General features: G+C 46.7%; 1 protein-coding gene and 1 long non-coding RNA gene across 3 annotated transcripts in view; both read left to right on the forward strand.

Annotated features, from left to right (window-relative positions):
• Positions 1-15,161, forward strand: part of LHFPL6 (LHFPL tetraspan subfamily member 6) — a 30,816-nt gene extending 15,655 nt beyond the window's left edge. The window contains exons 3-5 of one of the 2 annotated variants that reach the window (XR_013984106.1): positions 9,507-9,605; positions 12,617-13,761; positions 13,808-15,161. Coding sequence is in view for 1 of the 2 variants with exons in the window: in XM_080999390.1 (XP_080855516.1) it covers positions 9,507-9,605; positions 12,617-12,735 (218 nt within the window). In the remaining variant the exon portion in view is untranslated. Of the gene's footprint in view, positions 1-9,506; positions 9,606-12,616 lie in introns of both variants that reach the window. The other variant, XM_080999390.1, reaches the window with a different exon arrangement.
• LOC308473752 overlaps positions 1-17,463 on the forward strand; it is a 77,019-nt gene that overhangs the window by 56,657 nt on the left and 2,899 nt on the right. Inside the window, exon 2 of the long non-coding RNA XR_013984283.1 lies at positions 17,049-17,192. This is a non-coding gene — a long non-coding RNA (uncharacterized lncRNA). The remainder of the gene's footprint in view (positions 1-17,048; positions 17,193-17,463) is intronic.

Here is a 17,463-nt window from a genome sequence, read left to right on the forward strand (position 1 = left end):
TATGTATTATTTAATATGCTATGTGTGCAGCTCGGAAAATGTTGCTCAAATTTTTATTTTTTATTGTCAGTCCTTTTTAGAAAAAGTGTACAGTGGTACCTCGGGTTAAGTACTTAATTCGTTCCGGAGGTCCGTTCTTAACCTGAAACTGTTCTTAACCTGAAGCACCACTTTAGCTAATGGGGCCTCCTGCTGCTGCCACGCCGCCGGAACACGATTTCTGTTCTTATCCTGAAGCAAAGTTCTTAACCCGAGGTACTATTTCTGGGTTAGCAGAGTGTGTAACCTGAAGCGTATGTAACCCGAGGTACCACTGTACTTAATGGTCCTCTTGTTTTTCCTCCAGTAAGCAAATTGCAGCGGATTACCTAATTATGATGGAAGTCTGTGTAGACAATATCAGATGTTCCCCCTATAGCATAAGTCGATGTAGACATAGGCTGTCACAATTTCAGAAATGTTTTTGGCTCATCTGAGTGCCATTTCCCCAGATTTGTTTGTAAATCATAAAACGATCAAGCCTGGGTTCTCTACACTTTGATTGTAAGACAGAATGCCAAATAACTTTCCAGCTTGTTGTCTCAGTCCAGGCTATGGGATGATGAACATGTATATATTCCAGGAAGCTGCTGATGAACCTGTATGTCAGCTGTTCTTCCTTCTTACCCTTCTTGACAGTTTATACTTGGATTCTTGCTGCAAAGCATCAACTCAGCCTCAGGTGTGGCTCCCATGGCTGCCAGTTGCCCTAGGAGGCATCGCGCATTCACAGGTGTATAAAAGGATTTACGGAAGCCTGTAACCCTCTTGGCACTAATCAACCGTGCCCAGCTGCTACTCTGCAAACTACCCAGATGGGAGGTTGAGTGGAAAGAGGGGGCCTTGTTCGCAAGGTGAAGGCCTCAGGAGACTTGGAGGTTCTGTGCCGTGACGCACAGAGGATATTGTGTTGTCAGAGATGCAATGCAGATCTCTTTGGGGTTGGATACAGATTGTGGTGGCGCTGTGGGTTAAACCACAGAGCCTAGGACTTGCTGATCTGAAGGTCGGCGGTTCGAATCCCGGCGACAGGGTGAGCTCCTGTTGCTCAGTCCCAGCTCCTGCCCACCTAGCAGTTTGAAAGCACGTCAGAGGGCAAGTAGATAAATAGGTACCGCTCCAGTGGGAAGGTAAACGGCGTTCCGTGTGCTGCTCTGGTTCGCCAGAAGCGGCTTAGTCATGCTGGCCACATGACCCGGAAGCTGTACGCCGGCTCCCTTGGCCAATAAAGCGAGGTGAGCGTCGCTACCCGAGTCGGTCACGAATGGACCTAATGGTCAGGGGTCCCTTTACCTTTACCTTTACAGATTGTGGTCTGAGCCAAAAAAAGATCAGCAGAAAGTGTGTTAAAGGAAAATTGCATATTTCCCCCACATTTCTGCAGCTCTGCACCTGGCTGATTTCGTATGTTATGTGGAAGCACATAACCTGGAAGAACAAGTGAGCTGTGCTTCCTCTTTGAAGTGTAGCAGCTTGACTTCGCTCTATCATGTCTCCCATTTACGCTTTCAGATATATCATTAAGACGCCATTGTGGCAATTACCTAGGAAGGGTACGCTATAACTGCCTTAAGTTCTTAAATTTCGTTTCCTCCAGTGGTTTCTGTTTGAGCTACAGGCCTGATCTTATGGTATCTGTCCCAGGTAAATGCTGTCCTTATTTTGCCTTGGGGAGAGATTACAGGGGTGCCGTGAAAAAAATGTTGCTATGAATTGCTAGGGTTTGCCATTCTTCAAGTTTCAGCCCTCTTCCCCAGACTCTCTAGAACACCATCTTTGAGTCCCTTTGAGTCCCTAGATTTCATTAGACTACAACTCCCATCATCCCTAGTCAGTAAGTTCAGGGATGATGGAAATTATAGTCCAACAACATCTAGAGACTCCTAAGATTGGGGAAGGCTGGTCTAGAAGTTAAATCTCTTTTTTTAAAAAAATGATATTTATTAAAGTTTCAACGAATACAAAAACAAAAAAATAAAAATAAAAATACAAGAAAGTACAAAATACAGAAAAAAGAATAAGATTTTTAAAATATAACAAGAAAAGGAAAAATAAAGGAAAACATACAAGATACAGTTAAAAACACATTGACTTTCCATAATATACCTTCCCTAGCCTTATTTCCCTGGACCTCCTCGAACCTCCCTTTTTTGTATTCCAGTTTGGTTTGTTAGTTCAGCAAATCCTTACCATTAAGCTTTTACCCATTTGTAAACCTTTTTTCATATCTCTTAAAGCATTGCAGCTGGAAACCACTTAGTTTCTATCTAACATCCTTCTAAGATTCATTAATTTTACAATATTTCTGTAAATAGTCTTTAAATTTCTTCCAATCTTCTTTCACCGACTCTTCTCCCTGGTCTCGGATTCTGCCAGTCATTTCTGCTAATTCCATGTAGTCAATCACCTTCATCTGCCATTCTTCCAGGGTGGGTAAATCTTGTGTCTTCCAATACTTTGCAATGAGTATTCTTGCTGCTGTTGTGGCATACATAAAAAAAGTTCTGTCCTTCTTTGGCACCAATTGGCCAACAATGCCCAGAAGAAAGGCCTCTGGTTTCTTCAGAAAGGTATATTTAAATACCTTTTTTATTTCATTATAAATCATCTCCCAGAAAGCCTTAATCCTTGGGCACGTCCACCAAAGGTGAAAGAATGTACCTTCAGTTTCTTTATAGAAGTTAAATCTCTGTGTGAGAGGGCAGATGCAACTTGTGTCTCTGGTGCACAAGCACATCAGCGTGAACCCTGAGGCACAGGGTAGTGCAAATCCTGCCATTTAAGACATCTCAGCTGCTGAAGCTCATTTTTCACATAGGGCAATTATGTTTTTCTTTATCCCAAAGAACTAACACCCTTTTTGCAGAGTGTTAAGAGTTTCTGCAGAGTTACCGTATTTACCCAAATGTAATGCGCCATCGAGGGACATGGGTGGCGCTGTGGGTTAAACCACAGAACCTAGGACTTGCCGATCAGAAGGTCAGCGGTTCGAATCCCTGCGACGGGGTGAGCTCCCGTTGCTCGGTCCCTGCTCCTGCCAACCTAGCAGTTCAAAAGCTAACGGTCAGGGGTCCCTTTACCTTTACCTTTAATGCGCCATCGAATCTAATGCACACCCTAGTTTTTGTGATGTAATTTGGCAAAAAAGGTGCGCATTACATTCAGATAACAGTAGTTAAAAAGTACCCTATAGCAGGTCAGGTGGGGAGGAGCCTTCAGCGGTGGACAGAAGGGAAGTCCTTGGGCAGTGGTGCTTGGCATGTGACTAGGAATATTGCAATGAGTTCCCTGAGAAGCAATGACATATTTAACAATTGTGTGTGTGTGTGTGTGTGTGTGTGTGTGTACATCACTCTGCACGCATGGAGTCATCCACTGTGCCTAACTGCTGACGGAGGAGATTCCTATCCTTGCAGAACTAAATCAGGAGATCAGAATAATCTGCCTCTCCACTGAAGCCAGCCTCGGGCAAGCATTGCGCATGCATTCGGCCCATATGCTCCCAGCATCAGAGAGCGCTGCTCAGGCGCGCAAGCCACGAGGCAGCCAGAGCTGGATGTTTCTTTGACGGAAGGAAAGCGGTCTGTTGTTCCTCGAAATTCACTTGGGTGGGGGAGGGATTGCATGGTGGCAAAAATAAATAAATGCACTAGTCGTATACTTTCAGAAATCATGCACATCTGCCCAGGAGTCAGGAAACAGACATGGCATTCTCCCTGTGCGCGTGATGGGGTTTTATCTGTCTGCTGCACATGATGAATGTATGCAATCAGCCCGACATGACGCTGCCCTTGAGGAGTTCTAGCGCAGAACGCAGTGGCCCGTGTCCTGATGAGAGAGGGCTGGCAGGAGCAAATAAAAGCTGTTACACAACAACGACACGGGCTACCCACTTCCAGACACAGCCCGAGGGGCTGCTGTTGATCTATGGCAGCCAAAGTGCCTTGGAATCTGGTGCTCTCAAGGAATGTCTTGACTCTGATTAAAATGTTCCACGAGGCCTTGCTTCAAACGCTGTCCGCATGTACCAGGGCAGAGTGGAAAGGCAGCCTGTGGACCTCTGGATGTTGTTGGGACTCCAACTCCCATCAGCCTCAGCCCGCATTGCCAGTGGTCAGGGATAATGGGAATTGTAGTCCAGTTAGGAGGGCCTAACATTCCTGTCGGGAGCAAGCCAGCAGTAAATAATAATAATAATAATAATAATAATAATAATAATAATTTATTTATACCCCGCCCATCTGGCTGGGTTTCCCCAGCCACTCTGGGAGGCTTTCAACAGAATATTAAAATACAATAATCTATTAAACATTAAAAGCTTCCCTAAACAGGGCTGCCTTCAGATGTCTTCTAAAAGTTTGGTAGCTGTTTTTCTCTTTGACATCTGGTGGGAGGGTGTTCCACAGGGCGGGCGCCACCACCGAGAAGGCCCTCTGCCTGGTTCCCTGTAACTTGGCTTCTCGCAGCGAGGGAACCGCCAGAAAGCCCTCAGCGCTGGACCTCAGTGTCCGGGCAGAACGATGGAGTTGGAGACGCTCCTTCAGGTATACTGGACCGAGGCCGTTTAGGGCTTTAAAGGTCAGCACCAACACTTTGAATTGTGCTCGGAAACGTACTGGGAGCCCTCTTTATCCCTCTTCGGGTTCTGGGAGACCAGGGAGGATGAGTGCTTGTTGCAGCAGGAGGGGGAGACACTCGTGTCTCTTCACCGGCCTGACTCGTCTCTGCCTCTTGGCCTCGTTCCTCCACTGTCCTTCTTCGGCTTCTGCCTCTGGACATCTCTAAGCCCACTCATCCCTGTTACCCCCCTCAGCTTCCGATACCTCCTCTTCCCAGTCTTCTCCCTCTAACTACTCATTGTTGTCCCACCACCACCCCCCAGCCTCTGAGTCTTCTTGGGGGGTTCCCCAGCTGGTTCCTCCCACCATTTCTCTGTGTCCAACCTCTCCATGGGACGTGGGTAGCGCTGTGGGTTAAACCACAGAGCCTAGGACTTGCCGATCAGAAGGTCGGCGGTTTGAATCCCCGAGACAGGGTGAGCTCCCGTTGCTCGGTCCCTGCTCCTGCCAACCTAGCAGTTCGAAAGCACAAAGTTCAAGTAGATAAATAGGTATCGCTCCGGCGGGAAGGTAAACGGCGTTTCCGTGCGCTGCTCTGGTTCGCCAGAAGCGGCTTAGTCATGCTGGCCACATGACCTGGAAGCTGTACACCGGCTCCCTCGGCCAATAAAGCGAGATGAGCGCCGCAACTCCAGAGTCGTCTGCGACTGGGCCTAATGGTCAGGGGTCCCTTTACCTTTAACCTCTCCATGACAGTTTCCCACCCTTGTACTAGGGCAGTGTTCTACTGAAATTGGGTCTCCAGCTGTTTTTCAGACTACAATTCCCATCATCCCTGACAACTGATCTTGCTTGCTAGGGATGATGGGAGTTGTAGTCATGCTGATGACACCCAAATATCTGTTGATGGATGGCCATCCTGACTCAGCCCCAGACACACTGATCAGATGTTTGGAAGCTGTGGCTGGATGGTTATGTGGGAGCCGGGTGAAGTTAAATCCTTCAAAGACAGAGGTCCTTTGGCTGGGTCGGGATGGTATGGGATTGGGGGGGCAACTCCCATGTCTTGCGGGGGCACAATTAGTGCCAGCACCGTCCGTTAAGAGTTTGGGTGTAATCTTCAACCCCTCCCTTTCCATGGAGGCGCAGATTGCAGCTATAACAAAGGCGGCATTTTTTCATCTCCGCCAAGCTAAGCAGTTGGCTCCTTACCTCTCTTGCCCTGACCTAGCCACTGTGATCCACGAGACGGTCACCTCCAGACTGGATTATTGTAACTCGCTCTACGTGGGGCTGCCCTTGAGACTGACCCAGAAACTCCAGCGGGTGCAGAATGCCGCGGTGAGACTCCTTATGGGGTCCTCGCTGCGAGATCATATTCACCCAGTGCTATACCAGCTGCACTGGCTCCCGGTGGAGTACAGGATCAGGTTTAAGGTGCTGGTTTTAACCTTTAAAGCCCTATACAACCTAGGACCCTCGTACCTATGGGACCGCCTCTCCTGGTATGTCCCACAGAGGACCTTACGGTCTTCAAACAAAACATCTTGAAGGTCCCAGGCCACAGAGAGGTTAGGCTGGCCTCAACCAGAGCCAGGGCTTTTTCAGCCGTGGCCCTGATCTGGTGGAACGCTCTGCCACAAGAGACTAGGGCCCTGCGGGACTTGACATCTTTCCGCAGGGCCTGCAAGACGGAGCTGTTCCACCAGGCCTTTGGCCAAGGCACAGTCTGACCCCCTCCTTTGGTAATCCTCACAGAACTCTAGCCCAATGGTTGCCATTAATTTGATTTGAATTAATTTTATAATGAAATGATTTTAGAATGTTGTATTATTTTACTGTTGTTAGCCACTCTGAGCTCGGCTTCGGCTGGGGAGGGCGGGATATAAATAAAATTTTATTATTTTATTATTATTATTATTATTATTATTATTATTATGTATTATTAGTCCCAAAACAGATGGAGACCCAAGTTCCAGAAATACTGACTGCCCTAGGATGTGAAGTGGGATCTTCTTTTTAGCAGCCTTAATTTTGCGGAATTGCTTCCAAATGGAGCCCAGTGTTTCTCCCCCCCCCCTTCTTTTAAAATACTTTTAACGATTTGACTCTGCTGTGAATGTTCTGTTATATTACCAGAGGAGTGTTGGCTTTTTGTCCATTTTTACTGCATTTGAGAGGTATTAATTAACAACTCTTGAATGCAATTTGAGAAGAGCTGGGTATTAAATGTAACCTTTATTACGAATTTAGAGCACTGAACACTCTGCGGTGAATACTCATTATAAGACATCTTTATGAACTATGGTCACTTGGGAAGCAATTATTAGTGTTTGCAGAATCTTTAATCACCACTTTGATATCCAACAAGCAAAGGGTTTTATAGAGTCCTGACATTCGTTTTGCAGAAAGAAAAACTCAATTTAATGGTAGCTTTGGTGCCAGTGGGGCTTAAAAAAAAATCAATTCAGCAGTTACTGGCATGGCCTTTTATCCTCATATGGAGTTGTTTGCGTTCTTTGCAATTCATGAATGTATATTACTAAATTAATTCCTGCTTCCCTGCTGTTCAGAAATAATTGATTCAATAATAAAGAGTTGTGATCTGATACCTATAGCTGCTTCTAGGCAGAGGATCAGATAGTAGATTAGTCACTTCTCTCCGCAGGCAAGGGATTTTTTTCGAAATATATTGTGTGCAGTTCCACAAAAATTTGATGCTTTCCCATCTTTGTTGTTGTTTAGTTGTTTAGTTGTGTCCGACTCTTCGTGACCCCATGGACCAGAGCACGCCAGGCGCTCCTGTCTTCCACTGCCTCCCGCAGTTTGGTCAAACTCATGTTGGTAGCTTCGAGAACACTGTTCAACCATCTCGTCCTCTGCCGTCCCCTTCTCCTTGTGCCCTCCATCTTTCCCAACATCAGGGTCTTTTCCAGGGAGTCTTCTCTTCTCATGAGGTGGCCAATGTATTGGAGCCTAAGCTTTAGGATCTGTCCTTCCAGTGAGCACTCAGGGCTGATATCCTTCAGAATGGATCGGTTTGATCTTCTTGCAGTCCATGGGACTCTCAAGAGTCTCCTCCAGCACCATAATTCAAAAGCATCAATTCTTCGGCGATCAGCCTTCTTTATGGTCCAGCTCTCACTTCCGTACATCACTACTGGGGAAATCATAGCTTTAACTATACGAACCTTTGTTGGCAAGGTGATGCCTCTGCTTTTTAAGATGCTGTCTAGGTTTGTCATTGCTTTTCTCCCAAGAAGCAGACGTCTTTTAATTTCGTGACTGCTGTCACCATCTGCAGTGATCATGAAGCCCAAGAAAGTAAAATCTCTCTCTGCCTCTCACGCAAGGATAGGAGAGGGACGGGAAGTCCCGTTGCGCAAATGGAAGTCCTTGTGCGAAGAGGATGACTTGGTTGGGTGCGACCCGTGGTCTCCACAGGGACCTAGGATTATTCAGGCAACATTTCCTGCCCTTTCCGATGGCCTTAGTTGGAAGACAGGAGCTCTCTCCAAACTTCTCTGAGGCAAAGGAATGGGCCTGAGCTTCTGGATCTCACTCCAAACAAGATGGGAACTGTCTTCAAGTTTTCTCATAGGCCATTGCCAGGCAACAGCTCCCTCCAAGTTCCTCCGAGTGAGAGGAGTGGGACTGAGCAGCTGGAACCGTGATGGAAGCAGTTTCCAGGCAGCACTCCCAAAATATAAGTATCTTGCAAATTTGCTTGGAAGCCTAAGAGCCGGGGGGGGGGGATATTCCTAGAACTGCCAGATTTTTAAAGGTCATTCCTTATGCGCAGCCATCTCCAGTGAGGAATTGTGCATGGAATTCTCATCAAAGTGGGATACATATGTTTTTTCCCTCATTTTAAGCTTACACCTTGAAAACCCATCCAAGCAGTCTACCTTCCTTGGCCCCTCAATAAGGGACCATTGTTGTAACACAGCTTGCTTTTTAAGCAAATGCCCGGCACAGTGTTAAGCATTCGTATGTGAGGCACACACTTGAGAATAGATCCCTGCTGAAAACAGTGACGCTCAGTTCCAAGTAAACATGCATAGCCGTGAGTGACACATGCCAAGTTTTTGCTTATTTTCATTCTAAATGTGGACCTTTACCTTCCAGATCTTGCTTGGTTAAGCTAAAAATGAAATTCCAATAACATTTCCCTCCTCCGAAGCGGACTTTAGGAACTCCCTCAGGGATTTTTGTGTTTCTTGCCTTTGTTTTATTCCCAGCAAAATATGTGCTTGGTATTTTCCAGTCTGTTGCTTTGTGATTTATGAGCCTTTCATGGGCAGACATCCACCAGCTTGTAAATAATTGCACTGACAAGGAAGGCCAGTCTGGTAAACAGATTATTCCTAATTGTGCAGGGAGAGAGTCAGGAATCCTACTGTCACATCCAGAAGCATACCTCATTCCTCATGTTTTTCCAAAGCCCTGGCTGAAGACTTAAAGGGCAAGCCACGTCATAGTTGTGCGAGCGGAGTATAAATAAAATATGTGTGCATTGAGTCAGGAAAGAATCTGCATATGCAAGTGAACTGGCCAAAAAATGAATTGGTATTCTTCCAAGGCTGGTTGAACATTATTGCCACAGACTGAAAAAAGCTATACTCTTTGGCACAACATACCCTAGTATACTTAATACATGATACTCTGGGCAACATTTACTGCCCTGGGAACCTCTAGCTAGAGTTGTAAATACAATAGATAATAATTAGAATAATTTGTAACAGAAGCTCCACCTGGCTTCTTCAAAGATGAGCAGCTAGCAAGGTATCCACTCAGCTTGCTGTTTATGAAAAATCAGCTTTGTAAAGGCTTAACTTCCCTGATTTGCAATTCTCTGAAGACCTCTTGCTGCCTTCTCCCTGACCTCCATTTTCTTTTGGTCTGCAGGCTTGTTAATTGGTTCTGGCTGTGCTCTTTATCCTCTGGGCTGGGACAGTGAAGAAGTCCGGCAGACCTGTGGTTACCTTTCCAACCAGTTTGAGCTGGGTAAGTAAGTGGCTGCCAATGGAGCAGGTTTAAATAAAGTTAACGGTTTTGACTGACTCTGCTGAAGCACTTTGCATGATCTGCTTAAGCCTTTCTGTCGCCCTGACCACTGAAATTCCGCCGCCACCAAAGTTAGGACAGTTGCCACCAGCCCTCCTGTTACAGAGGGAAAGGTCTGCCTGCTGTCTACTCTTGAGAAACTGCCAAGATTTTATTGTATTTGATTTGCGGTATGCTATCTGTCTCCTCCCACTAGTAGCTTGGGAGGTCTGCAGGAACACCATGAGGCTGCAGATGGGTGATTTGGGATTGTAGTACAGTGGTACCTCGGGTTAAGAACTTAATTCGTTCCGGAGGTCCGTTCTTAACCTGAAACTGTTCTAAACCTGAGGTGTGCTTTTGCTAATGGGGCCTCGATTTCCGTTCTCATCCTGAGGTAAAGTTCTCAACCCGAGGTACTACTTCCGGGTTAGCGGAGTTTGTAACCTGAAGTGTTTGTAACCCGAGGTGTTTGTAACCTGAGGTACCACTGTATACAGTGGACACTCGGGTTGCGAACGTGATCCGTGCAAGATGCACGTTCGCAACCCACAGCATTCACAACCTGCATCTGCGCACACATGGGTTGCGATTCGGCGCTTCTGTGCATGCGCAAAGCGCAATTGCCGAAACCCGGAAGTAACCCGTTCTGGTATTTCTGGGTTTCAACAGTCCGCAACTCGAAAAAACGCAACCTGAAGCGGCTGTAACCCGAGGTATGACTGTATAGCATGTCTCCCAGTTGTCATCATGAGGCATGCGCAAAGTGCTAGGGAAAGAGGCGGAGAGGGATCTGCCTGCTGCATTGTATCCAAGGACCTGATGCTTCCATCTGCTTCAGAGTGGGCCGTTCGTGTCACTTAAACTCTCGAGCTCATGACTTGGAGTCATGGTGGCACTCCCCATGTCGCTCTCCCAAGCGCTGCAAAGCAACAGAGGGTGGCCAAAGCCTGCCCAGTTGAATGAATAAGCAATCCAGTAGCAGAGAGTTGCCTCGAGGCAATGTGCCCAAAGGGGTTTGGGGAGACAGTTGAGCAATGAGCAACTTGGATCCCTTGTCTGGAGATCCTAAGCAAACTCAGCTGGGGCAGAAGTACTGTATTTTTCCTTGTATAACATGCCCTCATGTATGGGACTGCAACAAAAAAAAATATTAGGGGGAAATTGTTGAGCTTTTTTTTTGGGGGGGGGGAGATTGCCCAGAGTTGTTGAGAGCCAGTGTGTTGTAGTGGTTAAGAGCAGCGGAATTGTAATCTGGTGAACTGGGTTCGCTTCCCCACTCCTCCACATGCACCTGCTGGGTGACCTTCGGCCAGTCACACTTCTTTGAAGTCTCTCAGCCTCACTCACCTCACAGAGTGTTTGCTGTGTGGGAGGAAGGGAAGGAGATTGTTAGCTGCTTTGAGACTCCTTAAAGGTAAAGGTAAAGGGACCCCTGTTAGGTCCAGTTGCAGACGATTCTGGGGTTGCGGTGCTCATCTCACTTTACTGGCCGAGGGAGCCCGCGTACAGCTTCCGGGTCATGTGGCCAGCATGACTAAGCCGCTTCTGGCGAACCAGAGCAGCACACGGAAACACCATTTACCTTCCCGCCGGAGCGGTACCTATATATCTACTTGCACTTTGTGCTTTTGAACTGTTAGGTTGGCAGGAGCAGGGACCGAGCAACAGGAGCTCACCCCGTCGCGGGGATTTGAACCGCCGGCCTTCTGATCGACAAGCCCTAGGCTCTGTGGTTTAACCCACAGCGCCACCCGTGTCCCATTTCAGACTTCTTAGGGTAGTGATAAAGCGGGATATCAAATCCAAACTCCTCTTCTTCTTTTGGGGGGTGGTCACCAACCCCAATCACTCGACCTTCCCACTCGACGCAACCACAGCCAATTGCATGCACGCCTTCCCACTGCCGTAAATCAACCAACCAATTGCTGCAGCCAATTGTCAGCAGGCCTCACTGCAGCAACCAATCACCGCTGATAATCTCCTGCTGGCTGCTGCCACCAATCACCCTCTGCTTTCCGTGAATAAGACGACATGCAATTTTTGCCTATTATTTCTAAGGAATAAAGTACAGGTAAAGGGACCCCTGACCATTAGGTCCAGTCGTGGCCGACTCTGGGGTTGCGGCGCTCATCTTGCTTTATTGGCCGAGGGAGCCGGCGTACAGCTTCCGGGTCATGTGGCCAGCATGAAAAAGCCGCTTCTGGCGAACCAGAGCAGCACACGGAAACACCGTTTACCTTCCCGCCGGAGTGGTACCTATTTATCTACTTGCACTTTGACATGCTTTCGAACTGCTAGGTTGGCAGGAGCAGGGACCAAGCAATGGGAGCTCACCCCTCGCGGGGATTCAAACCGCCGACCTTCTGATCGGCAAGTCCTAGGCTCTGTGGTTTAACACATAGCGACACCCGCGTCCCTTTTGAAGACAACATAGACGTTGTCTTCATAATGGGATGTGAAAGATTTCTGCATAACTAATGTTTGTGTCAATCTGTTTTCTCAGGTTAGGATTGAACAGGTGATTGTAGCTGAACCAGGAGCAGTCCTGCTGTATAAAAACAGTGCCACCCGCATCCCTATTTCTAAGGAATACATAGCGTCTTCTTCCTAAAACTAGCATTCATCATCTGGCAATTCTAGCTTTTGGGTCATCCCTAGTGACAAGACACCAGCTTGTAGACAATGTGGACATTGCAGCCCAAGCGAGGCACCCAAGTCCCCCACACTGAAATGGGAAGTTGTGCATAATTCTCCGTCTTGACGTTATTGGGATAGAAAAGTCCCGTTTTAATATTCGCGCACCCAAAATAACGACATGCTTTGTAACAAAAATGCACCTCTTATGTGTTCTTTGCAGTGTTTCCTTGAATTAATTGCCGTTTGCATTTTTAATTTAAAAGGGGGGGAAAAGAAATATAATAATGGTGAAACCCATCTAATATTGTCCTTTGTGTTTTGTTTACCTGTAGGCACCTGTGAAATTGGCTGGGCTTACTATTGTACTGGAGGAGGAGCTGCTGCTGCGGTGTTGATCTGCACTTGGCTGGCCTGCTTCTCTGGCAAGAAGCAGAAACAGTACCCTTACTGAGACCAGAAAGACGCAGCACAAAGAGAACCAGTTTAGGGATTTGGAGTGGGGTGGGGGTGGGGGGAGAGAGAGAGGAAAATAAATGTGCATGTCAGCCTTTCTTGGAAAGGTGCAATCTGTTCTTCACTGTAGCCAGATCAATACAAACAAGACTCAGTGACGTTTGACACTGAATGAACAGTGGGGTTTTCTGTAACTTAGGGGTATAAACCAGGAATTTCATGGAGCTTAACCACTTTATTCCTAGCCTATTGTGGTGTAGTAGAAAATGCAGGAAGCATTCACTTTCTTGTGTGTAGAGAGGAGGAAATTAAGGGTTTTTAAGCAGTGCTTCAGTTGAAAGGGTTGAAAAAACAACGTGCTGGAAGACAAGGATGTAGCCTTATAAAATATTATTTAACATGACAGGGGATTGGACATAAAGGGGGCATTTCTTCACGGTTTTGTTACTCTCACGGTGTGAGTAACCAGATTTCTCTGACGTGATCAGCCGTGTCGGCTCACAGCTACAGCACCTGCCTTGTGTGTGTGTGGATGGCATCTATTTTGAGGCCTTAAAAGTATTAGCCAATCTGATGCGGAGTTTTAATTTTGTGAACTTAACTATGAAACTTGTTACGTGACTCCTGTAAAGCACATCTGCCTACTTTTGCACAGACACTTTTTCCTTCACACGGCACCTAACTGCAGATTATGTGGAGATTTTTTTTTTTACAATGTACCAGGCTCCAGCCAATTGGACTAGTTTGCCTGTCTGCGTACCATTAAGCAGTTTGTAGTAGTAGTTGCGGAAGGCTCTGATACTCAGGCAAAGCAGCCAAGGGGTTTTCTTTGTTATTAAAAAAAAAAAAAAAAAAGCACAGAGATCCACATCAAGTCATTTCTCTCCTTTCACAAATGCACATGCTAACTCGCTCCTTTACTTTCACATAACCTGCAGAAATATGGCCAAAGTACACATTGCATATGTTTTTACAGGTATTTGTGTGTACAGTCAAACCTCTTCTTATATCCGCCTCCGCTCGCGTCCGTTTCGCCCAATGTCCGCTGCAAACCCAGAAGTAACCGGCAGGTTTACCGCCGTTTGTGCATGCGCAGGAGCGGCGATTGCCGTTCGCATATGCGCAGGAGCAGGCAATTGCCACCCGCGCACAACGGCGCCTCTCCCAGCGACCCGTTTCGACTTCCAGCCGGGCTCAGGAACGGATTGTGGTCGTGAGTAGAGTCTTTTTTGGCACGGCGGGTGGGGAGAATTGAGCGTAGTTCCATCCCACCATCACAATTCCACGATGCAAAAAAGGGGCGTTACTCTATTGCAGACATTTTGTAAAGTGAACATTTGGCGTGCACGTTCTTCTCACACAGTATCGCACCTATGCAACATAGGTTTCTCTTCGTTCACAGATGGAAATGCTCACGGATTGCCTGTTCCGCCCCACCTTCCTCCATGTTAATTCATGCACACATACCTCAAAGCACAGCACATATACATTCACAGACCCCATTTATATACACTGCCTCTTCAGGCATGCTTTTTAACGCTTTCGTCCTGTTGATTCATTGCATTCGCTCCATAGAGAAGCAACGAAGACCAGTATGTCCTCTCCTGCTTCCTTCTTTCGCTGCACAGCTTGAGATGTTCATCAAAAGTAGCAACAAAGGAAATGCAAGCGACTTGCTTCTGCTCTAGTAGTTTTCATGTGAAAGGGAGATGCGGGCATTGCCCGCTGCAAGATCTGCATTCTCCTTGGCACAGAGAGTGCGTCTCGATGTCGCACAAGACCAAGAAATAGCAAGAGAGGACAAGTCTTTCTTTGTTTACTTGGATAGTTTTGTTTCGAGACCACTACTTTCATTACTGCTTCGGGCGATGAGCCACTCGCAGAAAATCACTGTGGAGCAGAGCAATTGCGATCAATACTCCTTGCACTTCTCTTTTGTTTTGCTCTGCTCTAGATCATACGAATTTCAGTATTATACCACGTTTTAAACTAAAACAAAAACCCTAATGGACTAAAGGGCCATTTTTCCCAGTATTTTATATAATCTGTGTACACGTGTTCTCATGTTTTATTAATGGCCTTTTCAGACCTATATACATTTTATTAACCTCAATGTTTTTCCAAGTTTCTTACCAAAATGCAATATTTTACTCAGCGTATGTAGCCTTTTAGATAGGGATGTTCTATGAAGGGCAGGAAGAAGACAGTTCTGTCCAGTGAGAATTGTGGGTGTGGCACAGTAGACTATTATGACTTATGCAAGAGCAACAACAAACATCTTCCAACTTTTGTTACTAATAGCTAGGTACTTATTGACGTATTGTGCTGTATTGTTTATTTTAATATTCATCTTTGTAATATAATATGAAATGTACGATATCGTTTGTATTTTAGAATCTGTAAATAAATGTCTTCTCTATGATACTTCAGCCGTCTGGTTGAGTTTCCCTTCCTCCTTTATTTTTTATTATTACTTACTAAATTTATATACTCATCTATCTTTAATAGCTGTGGCTTTACAGGATGAGTGTAAATGTCAGCCTGTACCTTGAAAGTAGGATATCCATTTGCAAAGGCTGCCAAACCAAACGGGGTAGGACTGACACTGACTAACATTCATTTTCTGGAAAAGTAAAGTGTTTGAAGAACTCCCACAAGGCCCCATACATGAGAGGTTTGCCATGTTCATGCTGATCTGCTGTTGCCTGAAAGCCTGACAGCAAAGGAAAGGATGCATCCTGCTCAAGGACCCCTCTTTCAAGACTTGTACAGTGGTACCTCGGGTTACAAACGCTTCAGGTTACAGACTCCGCTAACCCAGAAATAGTACCTCGGGTTAAGAACTTTGCTTCAGGATGAGAACAGAAATCGAGCGGCGGAGGCGGGAGGCCCCATTAGCTAAAGTGGTACCTCAGCTTAAGAACAGTTTCAGCTTAAAAACGGACCTCCAGAACGAATTAAGTTCTTAACCCGAGGTACCACTGTATTCCTGTCAGTGGTGACGTCAACCTTGAGCCGGGGGCTTTCTCCATCAATAATAATAATAATAATTATTATTTATTATTTATACCCCGCCCATCTGGCTGGGTCCCCCCAGCCACTCTGGGCAGCTTCCAACAAAACACTAAAATACAATAACCTATTAAACATTAAAAGCTTCCCTAAACAGGGCTGCCTTCAGATGTCTTCTAAAAGTTTGGTAGTTATTTTTCTCTTTGACATCTGATGGGAGGGCGTTCCACAGGGCGGGTGCCACTACCGAGAAGTCCCTCTGCCTGGTTCCCTGTAACTTGGCTTCTCATAGCGAGGGAACCGCCAGAAGGCCCTTGGCGCTGGACCTCAGTGTCCAGGAAGAACAATGGAGCTGGGGACGCTCCTTCAGGTATACTAGACGGAGGCTGTTTAGGGCTTTTTAAAGGTCAGCACCAACACTTTGAATTGTGCTCGGAAACGTACTGGGAGCCAGTGTAGGTCTTTCAAAACCGGTGTTATATGGTCTCGGCGGCTGCTCCTAGTCACCAGTCTAGCTGCCGCATTCTGGATTAGTTGTAGTTTCCGGGTCACCTTCAAAGGTAGCCCCACATAGAGCGCATTGCAGTAATCCAAGCGAGAGATAACTAGAGCATGCACCACTCTGGCGAGACAGTCCGCGGGCAGGTAGGGTCTCAGCCTGCGTACCAGATGGAGCTGGTAAACAGCTGCCCTGGACACAGAATTGACCTGCACCTCCATGGACAGCTGTGAGTCCAAAATGACTCCCAGGCTGCGCACCTGGTGCTTCAGGGGCACAGTTACCCCATTCAGGACCAGGGAGTCTTCTACACCCGCCCGCCCGCCTCCTGTCCCCCCAAAACAGTACTTCTGTCTTGTCAGGATTCAACCTCAATCTGTCTCATCAGGATTCAACCTCAAAAGCTAGAGTTCTCCCAAGGAGTATCACTGCCCACTCCATCAAGGGGCAGCCACCATACTGCGGTCCACAGAAGTGCAGTCCTAGAGAAGGATTCCCTTCCACGTTGACACTCAAGATGAACAGATATGCCTCTGCCAATGCAGCCTTTGGATGGAGTAGCCTAAGTCCATACCCACTCAGGATGAATGGGGTAGTGTAGCAAGCAGCTCCACCCAGATCAGACCTTAAGGCTCCTTGGGTCTCGTTCCTCTGATCAGCCTAGAACAGGAACTCCCAGAGACCTCCCTCATTCTCTCTGTTACGTTAAGTTCCTCAATGCCTGGGGCCAGTTCAGTCCTACTGTAACAGAACTGTTCTCAGTATTGTTAATACTGGGTGTTGGATCGGTTGCAAGGAAGTTAGTTCCCCTTCCTGATGCTCAAGCAAGACCAAATCATGTCAATCAGTGCTAACTCTACCTCCAGGAGGAGTTAACTCTTTCCAGGAGGAGTTAACTCTTTCCTGCATGCTCCACTCTCTGCTGACCAGAAGAACACTTCACAGTAAGTCCAACTTGCTCTGTTAAATGTAGGATCTCAAAGGTGGGGCAACATTAGCCAAAAGGGTTGAGGGCAGTCCACAGGCTCAGGCAACCTATGCAGAGGTTAAACTGAAGTGCCATGTACACACTTGCTACCAATCCCACTTTTTCTGCCATATAATTGAAGTGGGCGTAAGGCAGAAAAGGGGGGGGGAAAGGAAACAAGGTGGTGCAGTCAAATCTCTGTTCTCCAGTTGATATATGCATTCACATAAGCTTTTGAGGAATAGTCT

The sequence above is a fragment of the Podarcis pityusensis genome, assembly GCF_964106645.2.
Source record: "Podarcis pityusensis genome assembly, chromosome: 3".
NCBI lineage: Eukaryota > Metazoa > Chordata > Lepidosauria > Squamata > Lacertidae > Podarcis > Podarcis pityusensis.